Consider the following 21,920-nt stretch of genomic DNA (forward strand, 5'->3'; position numbering starts at 1 on the left):
GACGAAGAAGATTTAGTATAGGAACACACACACTCACACATACTGAATGATGCTACAATTGAAAAGGTTATAAGCAAGTGATTGTTGGCTGATAATAAAGTATGATTGAAGTGGTGAAATACGGTAACAACAGGAGGGAATGTCAGGGAGTTTTTATTGTTTTATTTGCTTATGCTTCAAAAGTTATGTTATACATATTTCACCAGACACAGTTTTCTGTTAAAACAGGAAGCTGACCCTGTGACACTGACAAGAGATCAGTACAGAAATACACATCTGCAGAAGTTGACTCGCAGTATATTATTCTTAGAAATTGACTTGCAACACACATACTTTGTGACAAACACACACACACACACACACACACAGACAGCATCAGGACCTGCGTAACAGGAAATATATTTGCATATTGACGATGTAACCTATAAAAATAAACGAATACTGCAGTTCGGGGTGATTTGCTCTGAGCTTTTCACCCGTGCAGCACGTTAACCTACACAAGTGTCTCAGTGTTGTTTATTCACCTGACTGTTTGTTAACTGTAAATCTCTGACAACCTGAAAATTATTAACCTGATAACCTGGGAAGTCATTAGCTTACATACGTGTAAAATAAATATGAAATCATTTGTAAGCGTCAGTGTTTCATGTGATTTCTAAGTCATTTTTAACATGTGACCTGTTTGGTGTAGGATGCATTTGGTGGGCACTTTGGGGCTTTTTCTGACCTTGCTGCATCTCTCTAACTCGCTGCTGCTGGGAGCCTTTAACATCAAATCCTTCGGAGACACCAAAGCCTCCAACACCACTCTGATGAACATCATTACCAAGGTCTGGGACTTTTCCCTCTTTGGTAGATATGACAGTTTGTACAAAATGTTTACATCCACCCATTTGTAATGCAATTTGGGTCAGAGTGCTTTCAAAACCAATCCAGAAGTGTTATCTTGTGTGTGCGTTTTGAAATAGTTTGAACTGAATTTTGAGAAATGCTTTGGATGATTTGGCCTGTTGCAGAAGTAAACCTGAATATTCCCAGAATATTCCCACCTCTATGCTTAAGGAATGATCAATGAAATAACTGGATGTGCAACAGCTGTAGCGTTGCCTTTACAATCTAAAGCTTAACACATGAATTTTTTCGTGCAAGGTAAAATATAAACAAACGTGATGTTGCAAGATGGACAATCAGCTGATTCATTTTCATTTTTTATGTGTGTTTTGCAGATTGTCCAACGCTATGACGTCATTCTGATCCAAGAGGTCAGAGACGGTGATCTCTCAGCAGTGTTGGACGGTGTTGGATCATCATCACTTAGACCTCAGAGGGTTAAAGAACCTCCCATAAGTTTCTCAAATAACCATTCAAAACAACTTGATTAAAAATTTATATTTCCAGCATGTTTGTAGTGTTTGAGGCATGTTTGAAGTAATTTAACGGCAAATCCTCCGTCTTTGTTCTGGCATAAACATACATCTTATACACACTCAGAATTCAGAAGAAGTGATTTAAAAAAAGGGGAAAAGCAGAACTACAATAAATTTGTCCCGAGAAGCAACTGGACATGTTTAGAAATGAAGTACACACTGGCAGCAAATGAAAAGGTGGTGATTTTCTCCACAGGGAGGCGCTGGTATCGGTGGCAAAAAGCTACACCTATGATGACGGCCCGGAGGAAACTGGACAAGACGCCTTTAGCAGGGAGCCGTTTGTCGTAATGTTCTCCTCCAAACACACTGGTAGGTGCTGTGGCTCGAGCTATACAGCTGTTTCTGCATCACACTGATAATGATGTGGATCCTCATTCAAACATTTGTGCGTGGTAGTTCCTGGGACATGTTAGTCACTAGTCCTTTATCATTCTCATGCGGTGTAAGCGCCTCCGTCACTGTCAACACTCCTTCGTTCCCTTCTCTTCTGTAGCTGTGAGAGACTTTACTCTGATCCCTCAGCACACCTCCCCAGAATCAGCTGTTCGGGAGCTAAATGCTCTCTATGACGTGGTGGCAGATGTCCGCGCTCGCTGGAACAATGATGTATTTACAGCCTACAAGTAAAAATCATTTATTTGGTGGAAAAACACACATTCGGTAAATGCGACTCACACTACTCTCCCTGCAGGACATCGTGCTGCTGGGTGACTTCAACGCAGGCTGTAGTTATGTGTCCGGGTCTGACTGGCAGCAGATCCGCATCTTCACTGACAAGACTTTCCATTGGCTGATCACTGATGCGGCCGACACTACCGTGTCGCAAACTGTCTGCCCTTACGACAGGTAGACAGATTGTGGCAGGTCGTTCTGATGTGTGCACGCAAACTCTAAACTCTAATCATCTTTCTGTGTTTGCAGGATTGTGGTCACTGCGGACATGATGAGAGGAGTGGTGAAAGATAGTGCGAAGGTGTATAACTACATGACGGACCTGAATCTCAAACAAGATCTGGTAACAGATGAATTTCAATCCTTATCTCTGTAAGAATTCATTTGAACTAAAAAGCACAACCTGCCTCATTCCCCGCTGACACTAATGGAAACGTCAATATAAAAAGTTAACATAATGCTGTATTCACTGCAACTGAGACCATAGACTCGTCAGCAAAATGTTTACTGAGCTCCAATCAGAAGAGAGGCATTCTACACAAAGGGCAAAGCAGTCGCCCCATCAGAAATCATGCAGTTTTAAAGCACTTTTGCTTTTTTAATATCAGCTTTGAGCTACAGAAAATCGAGCAACTTTGTAAAGCAGTGGCTGTAGTAACGACCACAGAGATGCAAACAAAATCATAATGCAGTGTATACTGTAGTGATGGCATTACCATGCAGGCACGTTGAGTTTTTCAGCACTGGAAAGAAACCTGTGGAAACTGAAGCCGTCTGCAGCACAAACTGTGAGCCACTAAAAGAAGGGTTTCTCTGTCTCTCAGGCGTTGGCTGTCAGCGACCACTTCCCCGTGGAGGTGAAGCTGAGCGGTTAGGCTCACGTTGCTTGAACCGTGACTTCCACAAGCTTTCCACACATCGTGCTCAATCTGCAGCCAGCACAATGATCATTCAGTTGGGGACTACTGTCAGCCACAGCTTCATGAAATGCAAATGCACAATAAAGCCACTAAAAGAATTTCACTGAAAACTTGTGTGTTGTAAAGAATTCGGCTTCTTGTTGCAGTGGAGCACATTTGTCTGGAACATTTACTGAGACCCTTTGTTGATTTGGAAACCTTTAATAACGCGTGTGTATTTTATTTCACTTCCTTTGTCTGCTTAAATGTCTTCAGAGTTTAAAGTTTTTTAATTAATTTCCCAAAACAGCTCAAACACACAGCAAAACACTAACCTGCAAAACTGAGCCAAAAATGTTGAAAAAACATAAAAGAGCGGTAGAGTAATACAATCAGTCATCTTCAGTTACTCCTGTAAAGCTGAAATGTGTTCACCACATATGTTAACCTGTGATTTTTAAACACTGAAATGGAAAATCAGGTTGTCTGCATACAAAAAGCTAAAGACGCCTGGGAAATAGAGACACTAGAGTTTCTAATAGCGTCCAAGAGAAGTGTGCTTGGAGAGACGATAGCTGACTGCAGCCTCAAGATGGCAGTGATGTAGAAGCACATCACTTATGCTTTGGTATAACTGACTAGACAAGCACTGCTTGTCCTGGCTGAACAGTTGAGTTGGGGTTGCTGTAGTTCAGTTCTACTAATTGGAAGGTTTGCAGTTCAATACCAAGCTGCTGCAAAATACTTAGCCTCCCCCCCGAGGATGTAATATTAAAGTGAATACACGTGCTGATTTCATCTCTTTACATGAAAGAACATTTACTTTTCCAGGAGTCACATTAGTGACTTGTAGCTTTAGGCTTAGTAGACGACTCACACTGACAAATCCAAACACATTTGAGGGTAATACTCTTAAATGTGTAAATGTAGTGCTCAAAGAAAACAGGGAGCACCACAGCAGAGGTCATTCATGTCTGTCACACACAGGACGTGACAGTGAAAAGTGTGGAGACACTGCACACCTGAAGTTTAGCCGATTGTGTTGCGCTGACACTCAGGTCCTTTTGAAGTGTCGTATATTGATTCAATTGTCCAAAACACAAACATACAAAGAATGAAAAATGCTCCTTGTTATAAGAATGCAAGATTCATTTTGATTTGGTTGTCCGCTGAATTTTTAACTCCTGGCTGACCCTTAAAAATGCATCCCTTTAGAGCCCTGGGGACCATAAATGGTCCCGCCCCAAAAGTGCAATAAAAAGATTATATATTCATATTTTTTTCCACTTTAAATTGGTCAGTCTTTTAAAACTACTTCTCCCTGAAATATTCATATAAAGTTTTAATTCGATTTTCGTTGTTTTAACCCTTTAAATCCCAGTTTTATTACATGAGCGTCCTGTTTTTTTAGCCCCAAAAAACTAAATATTTTCCAAAAAAAACATTTGAAGTAATATTTGTTTGTTATTATAATTAGGCCTTTAGATGGACCAAAGATTGGCACCAACATTCATTTTGATCGCCTTTTATTTTTTTTGCAGGAGCGCATTTCATAAAATGCACACACTATCGGTCCTAATCGACCACGCCCAAAAAAGTGCTATAAAAAATTTATATATTAATATTTTATTCCACTTTAAATTAGCCAATCTTTTAGACCTACTTCTCCTTGAAATATTCATGTCAAGTTTTAATTACATTTCGCGGATTTTAACGCTTTATATCCCGGTTTCGTCACATGAGCGCACTGCTTTTTTTGCCCCAAAAAACATAAAACTTGAATATTTTCCAAAAAAAACATTTGAGGTAATATTCAATTGTTATTATAATTAGGCCTTTAGATGGACTAAAGATTGGCACCAACATTCATTTCGATCGCCTTTTATTATTTTTTTCAGGACCAGAAAATGGTCTCCAGGTGGCAAATGCTTCTCCTCTCGGCCGAAATAAGTGCATCTTCCCGGGGTAAGTCGCGACGATGACCGGGGCACGATCACCGGGGACTCCTTTTTCCAGCACATACGTCCGGTACCACGTGACAACAAATACGTCATTTCCTGTTGACTAAAAAAAAAAAGCACCCTCTCATGGTCCTAGGGACCGAAAATGGTCCCGCCCGATCAGCGGGCGAAGCCACTGCTGCACGCCGGAAATGAGGCTTCATTTCCCGCAGGTCTGTCCAAGCAGCCCGCTGTTTTCCAGCAGGGATCAAATGTGGAGCAAGGGCGCCACCCGGTGGACAAATAAAAAAATTACAACTCTAAGGCTCATAGACCAAAACGAAACGGAAACATAAGTAATCACCAAGACATTAACGGTAATAATTCTGCAGTGAAAAATAGCGTTTATAATGGAAGTCAATGGGTCAAAAATGGTCCCTAGGGCTCTAAGAGGATGTGTATTGTTAGCTTAGCCACTGAAGCTAATTTAAGGAAGTCAGACTTGAATTTTGAAATGAAATTATGCCAAACTTTTTTTTAGAGAATTTGGCTATATTCCATTCAACACAGTGCAAATGGCTTGTAACTGAAAAACTAAAATGTACAAAAATGGTCCCAGGGCCTCTTAACATTCTCCACTGTCATTTGAATGTAGAGACGTCTGAGTTACAGAGATAATGAATGAGAACCACACGCTTTAATCCATTTAATGTATGAATCCAGACATTTATTTGGATATTTCACAGTAAAAACCAAACATTTGTTAGAGATGACAAAGGCTTTGCCACATTTAGATGCACTAAAGGTCAGATTTGCTGTTAGTCCTTCATATGTGAGACTCTTTTGCAACAATTAGCAGTTTGCTCGCGTAAGCATACTGCAGGTAATGCTGAGTGATGGAGAAGGCTCGGCAGGTTGCCCGAGTGTACGGCTCTTCAAACCAAAACAAAAAGTCACACCCTAACCTCGAGTGTTTTTATTAACACCTTGAGGGGTAAATGCTGGGTTTTATCCCCCAAACATGTAGACTGCTCACTGCCTGATGTCAGATCACATCTGTAGCTGGTGCTACAAAGTGTGCAAACATGTTTCCCCTCTCTAAGCCTTTCTTCTCTTAAGCATCTCCAGATACATCCCCAGGGACTTCTGAATAGAGTCCTTGGTGATGAACTTGACAAAGTTATTGACATCAGCCTCTCTGTTAGCCGCCAGCTTGTCTATGGTTGGCTTCCTCATCATGGACTTTGTGAGCTGTCTGGCGTGATCTGCAAATGAAACAAATGCACATGTAAGGAAGCTGTGCATTCATATACACTTTCTTCTATGAATACTGACATGGGCTTCAATTCATTGCAAAATATATTCAATTGCAGCACTATTGTGGAGCACCTTTTATTTCTTATGTGGGAAAGTGACATTTCTAACAGGTGCTGAAAGCTTATGCTCTTTCTCTGCCTCCTGCACATCCTGCAAAGTACCAGGATGTACTAAATACTGCTGTACAGATGGAAATACACCCATATCGACACTTCTGAGGTACGAGGTTACATCTCCCTACATGCGGGTTCGTGCCACCTCACCTTAAAACAAACATACACTGATAGCAGCTCATTTTTTTCCTACCTGCCTTGGAAATGTTACCTGCAATTTTATTACCCAAATGGTAAATGGACTGGTTCTTATGTAGCGCGTTTCTACTCATCTGAGCGCTCAAAGCACTGATGAGGCCAATCACCGTGATGTCATCTGCAAACTTAATGATGGTGTTGGAACCATCAGCAGGTCTGCAGTCGTGGGTGAAGAGGGAGTAGAGGAAAGGGCTCATCACACAGCCTTGTGGTACACCGGTGTTCATTGTGATGGTAGATGAGCAGCGGTTATCCAGCCGGACATGTTGGGGGCGGTTGGTCAGGAAGTCCAGTGACCATTTGCAGATGAGGGAACTGATGCCCAGGTCTGTCAGTTTCCTGATGAGTTGTGAGGGGTGGATTGTATTGAACGCTGCACTGAAGTCTATAAACAGCATTCTGGCGTAGGTGTTGTTGTTGTCCAGGTGTGAGAGGACAGAGTGCAGTGCGATGGAGACTGCATCCTCTGTGCTCCTGTTCTGGCGGTATGCGAATTGGTGGGGGTCCAGGGTGGGGGGGAGACAGGATTTGAAGTGTGCTAGGACCAGCTGCTCTAAGCACTTAGTGATGATGGGGGTGAGTGCTACTGGGCGGTAATCATTGAGGCAAGATGGGTTGGAGGTTTTGGGTGTCGGGACGATGGAGGTGGAGTTGAAGCAGGCCGGTACCACAGCGTGGGCCAAGGACAGATTGAATATGTCTGTCAGCACTCCTGCAAGCTCCCCAGAACACGCTCTGAGAACACGCCCGGGGATGCCATCAGGACCTGCAGCCTTGTGGACACTGATCCTGCTCAGCACCGCTCCTACATCGGTGGGGGAGAGAGTCAGAGGTTGGTGGTCTGCTTTGGTTGTGGTTGTGGGGTTCCCTCGCTCAAAACGAGCATAAAAGTTGTTGAGCTCATTGAGGAAGGAGACATCAGAGGATGCGGGGGAGGGTTTGGTGGTCCTGTAGTCTGTGATGGTCTGGAGTCCTTGCCACATGCGTCGGGGGTTGGAGTTGGATAAGTGTTCTTCTACCTTCTTTTTGTAATGGTGTTTGGCTTTTTTGATGCCCTTCTTTAGATTAGCCCTGGCTGTGCTGTAGGCGTGTGCATCTCCTGACCTAAAGGCGGTGTTGCGGGCCTTCAGGAAGAGACGAAGATCCCGGTTCATCCAAGGCTTCTGGTTGGGGTACATGGTGATCCGTTTCTGGGTGTAAAGTAAAGTGTGCATGTTAGTCCCCGTAGGGATATAGTTCCTCTGCATTTAACCCATTCACCCAGTGAAGCAGTGGGCAGCCACCAATGCAGCGCCCGGGGAGCAGTGTGTAGGGACGGTACCTTGCTCAGGGGTACCTCAGGGTAGCCGTTCAGTGGAGTCGAACCACCGACCTTCCGATCATGGTGCCACCACTCTACCTACTGAGCTATCCCTGCCCACTGTCAGGTGGTGACACTGTCTGTGGTTTTGGAGATGTAATCCAGTACAGATGAGGCGTACTGGTCCAGGTCTGTGTGGGTGAACATATTCCAGTCTGTTGGTGTGGTTGAAGTTCACCTTTATGTGCTGAAGGTGAAAACACTGAGCAAAGGGAGGAGTGTATGATCTGTAGATACTATGGAAGCTGAAGATTGTACCTGACACCCGTTTGCTGCTGCCACCTTCTGGCCTTCAGGTGCTCTGGACGTGCTGTTTTTTGTCCTACAGCTTTAAGAGGCTCTGTCTCGGCTCTTAGTTGTTGGCACACCTGTTCACCATAAGTCATCACAGCACAGCTCATGGGCTGGGCTCCTCCAAAGGTAACCACCAAGCTGATGTTGGTTGGAGTTGTTTTATATGTTTAGATTAGTTTGTTGTCTCCTGCATGCTGTCATCTGCTGCTCTCCCTCAGGTATGTTCCCAGCTCAGGTGTGTTTGTGAGGGAGTGTTAGGGACCCGCAGAGACACTGGAGACAATAACTTGTACGAACACAACTAAACTCATGGCTGCTGATCATTTAAGGTTTACCTTCAAAGTAGGAACTGCTGTCCTCCCTTAAACTGTGTGTACAGTGACTGGAGAACAATCCTCAGTGCTGGCCTACACCTGGGACACTGCAAACCAGGGTGCTTTGCTAGAAAGCAAGTTCAGCACATGCAGGATGTGTTTCTGATATCGCGGTTTCGCAATCTAGCTTTGAGCACATTCATGGTTCCTTTCATCCTCGGCACCAGTTGCTGCTTGTTGGGAACATGACCTCCAATCTGTCCACTAACTCTTGGGAAGAGCCCATCAGGATGCTTGGTGAAAAACCTCATTTTAAAACAGCCCTGCACACTGTTCCTTCACCGTGACCAAAGAGTTCCATGATTCCAGATGCTGACAAGTAATGTCGCTCGATTGTAACAGATCAAGTAGTGTAATTGTGTTTGTGTGCAGTTCTTTATTTATATATTTGTATTGTCCGGGCATACGAGCACAGCTAAACCTACAGCCGCTGATCATTTAACCTTTAGCTTGGCTTCCCAGTTAAAGTGTTTACAGAGAGGGAATGATTGAATCAGGGTGTCATTTCTCATCTGCACGTGTATGTTGTCCATGCTACCTCAGAGATATTTCAAAGGAAAGGTTAGACCTGTCTCCTTGAGGGATTATTTAAAGCTTCAAGTCCTCTGATCCTCCGTCTTGCCATCAGCTCAGTTTAATCTAGACCAGGCTAAAAGTTTATTATCTTAGGACGGTCTAAGTCATCTGGATGTAAAGTGACTTTAATGTGCATTTCGGCTCCGGAGCCTAATAAAGCTCTTTCCTGGCAGGTGTTGGTGGGTCGAGCAGTCTGACGGAGGAACGTAGTCGGCCATCTTGGAAAGAAGAAAATGTTTTCTTCACACACGGTGAGAAAAACATCGTTTTTATAAATCATGAGTCCGAACATTTTACAGACTTTTATACGTGAAATTGTTCGTAGTTTATAAACACATCTGGAAGTGCCGTGCAAACCAAGGCCGAGCTGCTTTTAGGAAACGTGAAAAGTCTATCAGTACAACTTTCATGAATGATCATCATTTATTGTCATTATATCATTATGATTATTGTTAACTACCACCCTTTAGTAATTATTTACAGTTTTCCAGAACATGAGAAACAAAATGCATGTTAAGAAAAGAAAATAGTAAATGGAAAGACGAAGGCTTCAACCTCTTAGACCTTTCCTTATTTCCACTTTGTAAATGAGGACTGTGTGCAAGAGGTGCAAGTGCACGGGTGAAGTCGCACTGTCCCCTCTGCATTTGATTGTCCCTCGTTGGGTCGGGCGTAAAGACTGAGCAGGGCAATCAGCTGGTAGAACCGATGTCCACTAGATGCAATCAGCGATGCACTTGTTTAAATGTATTTTATGCAATAATACAGTCTTTCTTTTCCAAAACGCATCCAAACAATTTACAACACAACAGGTTACTATTATGGGCATCATCCAACAAACAGGTTTCTTATCGAAGCAGAGAGGCCGGCACGACAAAACAAGATTTAACTCAAACACTTATTAAGCTTCTGACTCCCTGCCTGTGTCTTTGTTGCTGTAGGAACAAGACGCCAAAGAGAGCCCAACACCTCAGTGCTCTCAGTTGGCTGAAGATGCTCACTCAAGTGCAAACTTACTTGAGCACTACAGGTGTGATCAGTGTAACAAGAAGTTTCATGCCCCGTCTCACCTCAGAAGACACCAGCGCATCCACAGTGGGGAAAAGCCCTTCAGTTGTGACCAGTGTGGAAAGACTTTTACTTGGAAAGGCAACTTAAAAACACATCACCTCAGCCACAGCGGCGTCAAACCACACATGTGCCACCAGTGTGGAAAGACATTTAGTTTGATGAGCAACTTGAGAACTCATCAGCGCCTGCACAGAGGAGTCAAACCATACGCATGTAGCCAGTGTGAGAAGGCTTTTACTCAGATGAGATACTTAAAAATCCATGAGATGGTCCACAGCGGAGAAAAACCCCACACATGTGAGGAGTGCGGAAAGGCTTTTAATTATAAGAGCAACTTAAAGAGACACAAACTGGTCCACAGTGGAGTTAAAGCACACAAGTGTGACCAGTGTGGGAGGGCTTTTGCTTTGAAGTCGAGCTTGGCGACACACAAGCTGGTGCCGCATGTGACCTTTCTGGGAAAGCCTCCAGCCAGCGACCCCAGAAACACGCCAACAGACGCTGATACGTGATCGGTGCAGCAGTTCAGTTTACACAAACTCGAGCTTAAGTCAACCCTACACTTACTGACCATGGACAATAACCAGTGCGACCAGTGTGACAAAGCCTAGAACCAGTTTAGAGGTAATTCAGACAGTTTTTTTTAAACAAGCTAATGTGTATATAAAAGATTTGTTACTGGTAATACAGCAAAACTTTATTGTAGTTTTTAAAGTTCAAGTTAAACCATGTGAAATAAGTTGGATAATACACGGTGTTACATATGGGACACAAACGCAGCGTTTTGGGACAACATGGTTTCTGTTGGGTTTACACAAACTGTAAAGATGTTATTACGATGTTATTACGATGTTATTACGATGTTATTACGATGTTATTACGATGTTATTACGATGTTATTACGATGTTATTACGATGTTATTACGATGTTATTACGATCAATGTTAGCTCTACATGGGTGTTAGATTTCAAAATAAAATCCTTTTAAACGATCGTCTCGTTTCATTTATCACCAGCAGAACAGTCTCCAACAGTGTCCAACTTTATGGCTCATAATGGGCAAAGACGCGGCTACAACTTTAATGCTAATCTGAAGTGAATAAAACTATAATAGGACATGAAATGCATTTAGATCTGTACATATGCTGTAATGATCACATGATGTGGCGCCATCCTTTCTGAAATTAAACCGACAACAGATTTGTTGTCTGGGGCATTTAACACAAACTGATTTGAATAAAACGACATCATGAATGCAAAAAACGATGCAGCTGCATTCATATTCATATTTCCTCCTCGGTTCCAACTATTAATACAGAAATGCAAATGCATCATTCTTTTCTTGAAATTTAAACACAGGTTTATAAACGGTCTCAGCAGTTCTTAAGTACATTTAGTAAAACAGGTAAACACTTACTAAAACACAGTCATTGTGTCCTTACATGCTGTCGTTTTAGCAGACCCTCAAACCAGTTTCAGTCCAGTAGTGTCGGTATCACTGCCGCCCAAAACCAGTATCACGAGCTCAGTGTGTCACATGGCCTTGCTTGACCAGATGGTGCTATTCAAAATGTTGCCAGAAGGGATAATGAGCATCACTCTCATGCCAACAGTTATGGCAAAGATTTTATTCTGCACGTTTGATCTGAGACACGACTGGTTATCCATCAAAGTTCAACACTTTAAAGTCCACAACTTTCCACACTCTGATAAGCACATCCCAGCGGTGACCGCCCCGCCGGTTCCCAGACTGCAGCCTTGGCGTTCGCTCTGGGGCTTATTTTTAGCTACACACATGGCACTTTTCCATTTTATCATTCTTTATTAAACATCTTACAAAGAAGTATTTAACTTTAATTAGTTTTACCAGAGTGTGCATGTTTATGGATGTTAGAGAAAAATATAATATAAAATAAAATATAAATATAAGGTGCAGATACTGCACATCTGCAGTCCCCATCAGGTCACATGTGCATATAACCAAAAGTCAAATACAGAAAATGATCCTGCTACTTTGGCCCTAGTGCAACTCTCTGTTGGTCTTTGGTTTAAACTGCAAGAGTGGCTACAAATCTGTGGTTAAGCTGCACTTCCTGCTGTTTCTCCCTCTGTACTCGTTGCTCTTTAGGTCAGTATGTGGTAGTTTTCCATGTCCCAGTGGAGATTTCCTCTCGTGCAAGCTTTCCTCACGCGCACACTGAGCCCTCATCCTTTCTACACAAAATTCGTTTGTCTACTTCATAAACAAGACTAATAGTCAGCAAACATCTTGGCTTCACTTGGATTCTCAAGTTTAAAATACATGGAAAGTTTGGGAAGCTATGGTTTACCCTGACGGGAGCATGAATGTGGACAGCAGCGGTGGCACCGAAATTTATTCAGTATTTGCTGAGGCATCAGATTCTCGACAGCTGGCAGTAAAGAAAGAGTCAGGAGGCTGGGTGTAGTGGACACCGTATATGTCTAAGCACCGACCTGGCAGATCTGATTACAATGTTAAAAACATAGAGCTTAACCCTCATCAGTAACATGACAACTGTAACATGCTGTAAGTATGAGCACTTTTATGAAACTTCACTAAAGTGTATTATTGTGTTGTCAAGCTTGAATGCATTGTAAGTGAATGGATTCTGTTTGTTCAGCTACAACTGGGAAGAAAAACTTTCTGACCAATAAGGTGGAGACGGTGGCATACTTGTGTTGTATCAGCCTATCGGAAGGTTTTTGAAGGTCTGATTTCAAATCAAATCAAATCAAATCACTTTTACTGTCATATCACATGTGCAGGTACATTGGTACAGCACATGCGAGTGAAATTCTTGTGTGCGAGCTTCACAAGCAACAGAGTTGTGCAAAATACAATAATGTAAACAAGCAAAATACAAGAATGGCTACATCTGAAACTAATAAATATATGTACAATATATAATAGTATATGCATTCCTGGATGTGTATACTAAATATTTTTCTACGTGTGTGTGTGTGTGTGTGTGTGTGTACACATATTTTACAAATTAAATAGAGTAAACAATAAATAAAATATATAAAATAAAATATACAGAGTGAGACATGTGCAAAACAGTGGCATTACTGTACAGTATGGAGTGCATAATGTTGAAGTTCCAGTAGTGAAGCTGAGGTGTCTATGACGTGTTCAGCAGTCTGATGGCCTGATGGAAAAAGCTGTCTCTCAGTCTGCTGGTACGGGACCGGATGCTGCAGAACCTCCTTCCTGATGGAAGCAGTCTGAACAGTTTATGGCTGGGGTGACTGGAGTCCTTGATGATCCTCCCCGCTTTCCTCAGGCAGCGCTTCCTGTAGATGTCTTGGAGGGAGGGAAGCTCACCTCCAATTATCCGTTCAGAGCACCGCACTACTCGCTGGAGAGCTTTGCAGTTGTAGGCGGTGCTGTTGCCGTACCAGGTGGTGATGCATCCAGTGAAGATGCTCTCAATGGCACAGTGATAGAAGGTCCTGAGGATGCGGGGGCTCATGCCGAATCTTTTCAGTCTCCTGAGAAAGAAGAGGCGCTGCTGCGCCTTCTTCACTGTTTTGTTTGTGTGTACTGACCACGTAAGATCCTCAGCCAGATGTACTCCAAGGAACCGGAAGCTGCTCAGTCTCTCCACAGCAGCGCCGCTGATGGTGATGGGGGTGTGTACTTCTCTGCACCTCCGGAAGTCCACTATCAACTCCTTTGTCTTTGCGACGTTGAGGGTGAGATGGTTGTCTTGACACCAGTGGGTCAGGGCGCTGACCTCCTCCCTGTAAGCCGTCTCATCACCGTTGGTGATAAGACCCACCACTGTAGTGTTGTCCGCAAACTTCACAATGATGTTGGAGTTGTTAGTGGCCGTGCAGTCGTAGGTGTAGAGTGAGTACAGGAGAGGGCTCAGTACACACCCCTGTGGAGCACCAGTGTTCAGTGTGATGGGGGATGAGGTGATGCTGCCCAGTCTGACCACCTGGCGTCTGTCAGACAGGAAGCTAAGGATCCAGCTGCAGAGGGAGCTGCTCAGTCCTAGATCCTGCAGTTTCCTGTCCAGCTTCGAGGGAACGATGGTATTGAATGCTGAGCTGTAATCTACAAACAGCATTCTCACATACGTGTCTCTCTTCTCCAGGTGTGACAGGGCAGTATGTAGTGTCAGGGCTATGGCATCATCAGTGGACCTGTTGTGGCGGTATGCAAACTGTAGAGGGTCCAGTGAGTCGGGTAGTGCAGAGCAGATGAAGTCCCTGACCAGCTTCTCGAAGCATTTGCTCATGATGGGGGTCAGGGCTACAGGTCGCCAGTCGTTCAATGAGGAGATGGTGGAGGATTTGGGTACAGGGACGATGGTGGCCATTTTGAAGCAGGCTGGGACTACAGACAGAGAGAGGGAAAGGTTGAAGATGTGCGTGAACACTCCAGCCAGCTGAGCCGCGCATGACCTGAGGACGCGGCCGGGAATCCCGTCCGGACCAGTAGCTTTGCGCGCGTTCACCTTCCTGAAGCACCTCCGCACATCCTCCTCAGACACAGTGTGCGCACTGACGTCATCCGCGGTGCGCACACTGTCCGGTCTCATGGTGTTCGCTGTGTCGAATCTAGCGTAGAATACATTTAGATCCTCACACAGAGAGGCCGTGGTCTGCGGTGTGCTGGGTTTCCCTCTAAAGTCTGTGATCGTGTTTAGTCCCTGCCACATACTCCGCGGGTTGTCAAACTGTTGTTCCACCCTGTCCCTGTACTCACGTTTGGCTGCTTTGATCGTCTTCCGGAGTTGGTAATGTGCGTGTTTGTAGTCCGATGTGTTCGCGGAGGCAAAGGCGGTGTTCCGTGCCGCCAGTGCCGCGCGAACATCTCCGTTAATCCAGGGTTTTTGATTTGGGAAGGATTTGACTGTTCTGGATGGGACGACATCTTCCACGCATTTCCTGATAAATCCACAGACTGAGTCTGTGTATTCATTAATGTCCCTAGTAGCCACGTGAAACATTTCCCAGTCCGCGTGATCAAAACAGTCCCGCAGAGCAGACTCCGATTGGTCCGTCCAACAGTGCACCGCCCTCCGGGTTGGAGCTTCCTGTTTCAGCTTCTGCCTGTAGGCGGGCAGGAGCAGGATGGAGCGGTGATCTGATTGGCCGAATGGGGCGCGGGGGAGGGCTTTGTACGCATCCCGGAAAGAGGTGTAGCAGTGGTCGAGTAGCCGGTCTCCACGGGTGTTAAAATGGATGTGTTGGTGGAGTTTGGGTGAGACTTTCTTCAGGTTTCCCTTATTAAAGTCTCCGGCTGTGATAAACGCTGCCTCTGGGTGTGCGGTTTCTTCGCTGCTGATCGCGCTGTACAGTTCCCTGAGTGCACGGTCAGTGTCGGCTTGTGGGGGAATGTAAACAGCCGTAATAATCACTGCTGTAAATTCCCTCGGTAGCCAGAATGGCCGGCACTTAATCATCAGGTACTCCAGGTCCGGTGAGCAGAAGGATTTGACCGGGTGCACGTTCGCATAATCACACCAGCTGTTGTTGATCATGAAACACACACCACCGCCTCTGCTTTTCCCAGTAAGATCCTGTGACCTGTCCGCGCAGTGCACAGAGAACCCCGGCAGTTGTATTGCGGAGTCCGGTACCTTGTCCGATAGCCAGGTTTCTGTGAGGCAGATCACGCAGCAGTCCCGCATCTCTCGCTGGAATGAGATCCGTGCCCGAAGCTCGCACAGCTTGTTCTCCAGAGACTGCATATTAGCCAGTAATAAACTGGGTAACGGTGGTCTGTTAGTGCGCCGTCTCAGTCGAACCAGAACGCCAGATCTTCTCCCTCTGCGTCGGCGTTTGCGGCCTCCAGGACCAGAGAACAAAGGCGTCTCAGGTGAGATGAATGGGGGGTCTGCAAACGGAGCGTCCATGTTGCAAAACTTGAACTCCGGAAAGTTATAAGAAAGACCGTCTTTTATGTCCAGTAAGGTTTGGCGGTCGTAGACAAGGAGACATGTGCTACTCGCGAAAAAATGAAGGAAAAGTAAAATTAAACACAGAAAAAAGCCGTTGCTTGGGGGAGCTCGCGACGAGGCTGCCATACTCGGCGCCATCTTGGATGATATAAGATATAACACTGGGACAGATGATAGTTTAACAAGGCTGTAGCAATATTACTGTTGTTATTGCTAATGACTGTTACGTGTCTCTGCTGGAGCAGACCTAGAGTAGATATTATGTTTTGTCTGTCCCTGCTCTCATGAACAAGGCATCTTTCAAACTGCTTGAAGGAATTTCTTCAGTTTCCGTAAGGATTTTGCCAAAGTTTAAGGTCATCCCAACACTGCGACACTCATTCTGAGTTCATTTGTGAAGTGTGACAGAACTTCACACAAATGCCAAACAGGACAACAGCAAGTTAAAACAATGCTGAAGTGTTTTTATTGTATGACGAGCAGAAAAGAATTTGAGGTTGCAACGTTATCCTTGTTGCACTGCAATCTTGGGATGTGAGAACCTGAAAGCCTGAAATCTGTACCCCATCCACAACACACCTTTTCTCTGTACTCCTCCCCAGCACCCTGCAGTCACATGCGCCTGCAGGTAGATAAAAACCTCAAAAGAGACACTGGTCGCCATTCTGCTCAGAAGCTTTTCAGGAGCTTTCAGAAGATTCACGAGTTCAGGCGTCTCCACCGTGCAGACATACAGGAGCAGGTATGGACCTCTCACTCGCTACAAAAACATCTGAGCTGTATTCGGTGCAATACTGTGAGCCAGTTTCTTGTTTAGAGTGGATGTTTCAGGCTACAGCAGCATTACAGTAACTTTTGTGCATTTTTCCTGCAGTAATTGTGCGTTTACAAACACATTTCAGCAGCACATGCAAACCATCACAGTATAAATGCAGCTCTCTGTTTCCATATTTGGCAACCTTTGGTCTTCCACAACAGCTCCAGGACGGTGTAACCAGGGCAACAGAGTAATATATTGTCCTAAAAGGATAATATTTTACCAAGCCTTGCAACATGCTGCAAATAGCGACGCGCTAAATAGCATGTTAGATAAACTGCCAAAAATACATCCAGAGGAGCAGGTGTTTGGTCTCTCACTCTCATGTCATGAGCTCTCAGCAGATGGTGGAACATGAGCCGCTTTGTTTTGGACTAACCTCCATGTTAAACTGGACTTTATGACAGAGAAATATGGAGTGAAAGGAAAGGCCTTACTTCAGCCTGCAAATCGGTTTTTAATGCACAGGAACTGGAAATTATTAACCTGGGAAGTCATTAGCTTACATACGTGTAAAATAAATATGAAATCATTTGTAAGCGTCAGTGTTTCATGTGATTTCTAAGTCATTTTTAACATGTAACCTGTTTGGTGTAGGATGCATTTGGTGGGCACTTTGGGGCTTTTTCTGACCTTGCTGCATCTCTCTAACTCGCTGCTGCTGGGAGCCTTTAACATCAAATCCTTCGGAGACACCAAAGCCTCCAACACCACTCTGATGAACATCATTACCAAGGTCTGGGACTTTTCCCTCTTTGGTAGATATGACAGTTTGTACAAAATGTTCACATCCACCCATTTGTAATGCAATTTTGGTCAGAGTGCTTTCAAAACCAATCCAGAAGTGTTATCTTGTGTGTGCGTTTTGAAATAGTTTGAACTGAATTTTGAGAAATGCTTTGGATGATTTGGCCTGTTGCAGAAGTAAACCTGAATATTCCTAGAATATTCCCACCTCTATGCTTAAGGAATGATCAATGAAATAACTGGATGTGCAACAGCTGTAGCGTTGCCTTTACAATCTAAAGCTTAACACATGAATTTTTTCGTGCAAGGTAAAATATAAACAAACGTGATGTTGCAAGATGGACAATCAGCTGATTCATTTTCATTTTTTATGTGTGTTTTGCAGATTGTCCAACGCTATGACGTCATTCTGATCCAAGAGGTCAGAGACGGTGATCTCTCAGCAACCCAAAAACTCATGGAGTACGTCAACAAGTGAGTCCACACACCGAACATGGAACATTCAGAGTAACACTGAGCATGAAATGCAAACGTATGGAAACATAAAAGTGTGTGTTTGTTTCCCCCCAGAGATTCTCCTCAGTACAAATACATCGTCAGCGAGCCTCTCGGTGCGAGCACCTATAAAGAGCGATATCGCTTCCTTTACAGGTGCACCACGATGAAAAAAATAAGTCTCTACTCTACACACAGTGAAATGATATTTATTCAGTTCAATTTTATTTACACAGCGCCAAATCACAACAAGAGTCGCCTCAAGGCGCTTTATACTGTCAGGTAGACCCTACAATAACACATACAGAGAAAAACCCAACAATCATATGACCCCTATGAGCAGCACTTTGGCAACAGTGGGAAGGAAAAACTCCCTTTTGACAGGAAGAAACCTCCGGCAGAGTCAGGCTCAGGGAGGGGCGGCTGTTTGCAACAAAACATGGTTCGTTGCAGTGATGCCGTGTAAAAAGCATTTTTAGTTCTTGCTCTAAATATGTATTTTGTAGAAAGGGAAAAAGTCTTTTTCATGGCAGAATGTGAATAGTTTGATTGTTTTCTTTGTTTCTTAAAGCCAAACAATTTAACAAAAATAAAAATGACATGTTCACGTTGCCCGGGGTTAAAGTCAGGATTGGTGTTGGATCATCATCACTTAGACCTCAGAGGGTTAAAGAACCTCCCATAAGTTTCTCAAATAACCATTCAAAACAACTTGATTAAAAATTTATATTTCCAGCATGTTTGTAGTGTTTGAGGCATGTTTGAAGTAATTTAACGGCAAATCCTCCGTCTTTGTTCTGGCATAAACATACATCTTATACACACTCAGAATTCAGAAGAAGTGATTTAAAAAAAGGGGAAAAGCAGAACTACAATAAATTTGTCCCGAGAAGCAACTGGACATGTTTAGAAATGAAGTACACACTGGCAGCAAATGAAAAGGTGGTGATTTTCTCCACAGGGAGGCGCTGGTATCGGTGGCAAAAAGCTACACCTATGACGACGGCCCGGAGGAAACTGGACAAGACGCCTTTAGCAGGGAGCCGTTTGTCGTAATGTTCTCCTCCAAACACACTGGTAGGTGCTGTGGCTCGAGCTATACAGCTGTTTCTGCATCACACTGATAATGATGTGGATCCTCATTCAAACATTTGTGCGTGGTAGTTCCTGGGACATGTTAGTCACTAGTCCTTTATCATTCTCATGCGGTGTAAGCGCCTCCGTCACTGTCAACACTCCTTCGTTCCCTTCTCTTCTGTAGCTGTGAGAGACTTTACTCTGATCCCTCAGCACACCTCCCCAGAATCAGCTGTTCGGGAGCTAAATGCTCTCTATGACGTGGTGGCAGATGTCCGCGCTCGCTGGAACAATGATGTATTTACAGCCTACAAGTAAAAATCATTTATTTGGTGGAAAAACACACATTCGGTAAATGCGACTCACACTACTCTCCCTGCAGGACATCGTGCTGCTGGGTGACTTCAACGCAGGCTGTAGTTATGTGTCCGGGTCTGACTGGCAGCAGATCCGCATCTTCACTGACAAGACTTTCCATTGGCTGATCACTGATGCGGCCGACACTACCGTGTCGCAAACTGTCTGCCCTTACGACAGGTAGACAGATTGTGGCAGGTCGTTCTGATGTGTGCACGCAAACTCTAAACTCTAATCATCTTTCTGTGTTTGCAGGATTGTGGTCACTGCGGACATGATGAGAGGAGTGGTGAAAGATAGTGCGAAGGTGTATAACTACATGACGGACCTGAATGTCAAACAAGATCTGGTAACAGATGAATTTCAATCCTTATCTCTGTAAGAATTCATTTGAACTAAAAAGCACAACCTGCCTCATTCCCCGCTGACACTAATGGAAACGTCAATATAAAAAGTTAACATAATGCTGTATTCACTGCAACTGAGACCATAGACTCGTCAGCAAAATGTTTACTGAGCTCCAATCAGAAGAGAGGCATTCTACACAAAGGGCAAAGCAGTCGCCCCATCAGAAATCATGCAGTTTTAAAGCACTTTTGCTTTTTTAATATCAGCTTTGAGCTACAGAAAATCGAGCAACTTTGTAAAGCAGTGGCTGTAGTAACGACCACAGAGATGCAAACAAAATCATAATGCAGTGTATACTGTAGTGATGGCATTACCATGCAGGCACGTTGAGTTTTTCAGCACTGGAAAGAAACCTGTGGAAACTGAAGCCGTCTGCAGCACAAACTGTGAGCCACTAAAAGAACGGTTTCTCTGTCTCTCAGGCGTTGGCTGTCAGCGACCACTTCCCCGTGGAGGTGAAGCTGAGCGGTTAGGCTCACGTTGCTTGAACCGTGACTTCCACAAGCTTTCCACACATCGTGCTCAATCTGCAGCCAGCACAATGATCATTCAGTTGGGGACTACTGTCAGCCACAGCTTCATGAAATGCAAATGCACAATAAAGCCACTAAAAGAATTTCACTGAAAACTTGTGTGTTGTAAAGAATTCGGCTTCTTGTTGCAGTGGAGCACATTTGTCTGGAACATTTACTGAGACCCTTTGTTGATTTGGAAACCTTTAATAACGCGTGTGTATTTTATTTCACTTCTTTTGTCTGCTTAAATGTCTTCAGAGTTTAAAGTTTTTTAATTAATTTCCCAAAACAGCTCAAACACACAGCAAAACACTAACCTGCAAAACTGAGCCAAAAATGTTGAAAAAACATAAAAGAGCGGTAGAGTAATACAATCAGTCATCTTCAGTTACTCCTGTAAAGCTGAAATGTGTTCACCACATATGTTAACCTGTGATTTTTAAACACTGAAATGGAAAATCAGGTTGTCTGCATACAAAAAGCTAAAGACGCCTGGGAAATAGAGACACTAGAGTTTCTAATAGCGTCCAAGAGAAGTGTGCTTGGAGAGACGATAGCTGACTGCAGCCTCAAGATGGCAGTGATGTAGAAGCACATCACTTATGCTTTGGTATAACTGACTAGACAAGCACTGCTTGTCCTGGCTGAACAGTTGAGTTGGGGTTGCTGTAGTTCAGTTCTACTAATTGGAAGGTTTGCAGTTCAATACCAAGCTGCTGCAAAATACTTAGCCTCCCCCCCGAGGATGTAATATTAAAGTGAATACACGTGCTGATTTCATCTCTTTACATGAAAGAACATTTACTTTTCCAGGAGTCACATTAGTGACTTGTAGCTTTAGGCTTAGTAGACGACTCACACATTGACAAATCCAAACACATTTGAGGGTAATACTCTTAAATGTGTAAATGTAGTGCTCAAAGAAAACAGGGAGCACCACAGCAGAGGTCATTCATGTCTGTCACACACAGGACATGACAGTGAAAAGTGTGGAGACAATGCACACCTGAAGTTTAGCCGATTGTGTTGCGCTGACACTCAGGTCCTTTTGAAGTGTCGTATATTGATTCAATTGTCCAAAACACAAACATACAAAGAATGAAAAATGCTCCTTGTTATAAGAATGCAAGATTCATTTTGATTTGGTTGTCCGCTGAATTTTTAACTCCTGGCTGACCCTTAAAAATGCATCCCTTTAGAGCCCTGGGGACCAAAAATGGTCCCGCCCCAAAAGTGCAATAAAAAGATTATATATTCATATTTTTTTCCACTTTAAATTGGTCAGTCTTTTAAAACTACTTCTCCCTGAAATATTCATATAAAG

At 43.8% G+C, this 21,920-nt stretch overlaps 2 protein-coding genes and 1 long non-coding RNA gene across 4 annotated transcripts; all 3 read left to right on the plus strand.

Moving 5' to 3' along the window:
- Positions 1-692: 692 nt before the first annotated feature.
- On the plus strand, positions 693-3,774 carry LOC308411817 (deoxyribonuclease-1-like; the record flags this gene model as incomplete). Its single annotated transcript, XM_080905843.1, has 7 exons — positions 693-830; positions 1,227-1,288; positions 1,624-1,739; positions 1,924-2,036; positions 2,122-2,276; positions 2,352-2,445; positions 2,927-3,774. 7 exons carry the CDS (start codon positions 693-695, stop codon positions 2,975-2,977), a joined length of 729 nt encoding a protein of 242 aa, XP_080761969.1. The 3' UTR covers positions 2,978-3,774.
- Positions 3,775-7,828: 4,054 nt separating this feature from the next.
- Positions 7,829-11,197, plus strand: LOC308411858. Of its 2 annotated transcripts, none has more exons than XR_013974459.1 (3): positions 7,829-8,349; positions 9,347-9,424; positions 10,115-11,197. It is a non-coding gene; the product is annotated as an uncharacterized lncRNA (long non-coding RNA). The 2 variants fall into 2 exon arrangements; XR_013974460.1 differs by having other exon boundaries at positions 8,334-8,441.
- Positions 11,198-16,796: 5,599 nt separating this feature from the next.
- On the plus strand, positions 16,797-20,770 carry LOC308411818 (deoxyribonuclease-1-like; the record flags this gene model as incomplete). The annotated part of the gene is made up of 10 exons (XM_080905844.1): positions 16,797-16,808; positions 16,909-16,922; positions 17,595-17,733; positions 18,130-18,218; positions 18,315-18,395; positions 19,201-19,316; positions 19,501-19,613; positions 19,699-19,853; positions 19,929-20,022; positions 20,504-20,770. 10 exons carry the CDS (start codon positions 16,797-16,799, stop codon positions 20,552-20,554), a joined length of 864 nt encoding a protein of 287 aa, XP_080761970.1. The 3' UTR covers positions 20,555-20,770.
- Positions 20,771-21,920: the final 1,150 nt, after the last annotated feature.

This window comes from Rhamphochromis sp. 'chilingali' (genome assembly GCF_963969265.1).
Source record: "Rhamphochromis sp. 'chilingali' genome assembly, chromosome: 15".
In the NCBI taxonomy this organism is placed as follows: domain Eukaryota; kingdom Metazoa; phylum Chordata; class Actinopteri; order Cichliformes; family Cichlidae; genus Rhamphochromis; species Rhamphochromis sp. 'chilingali'.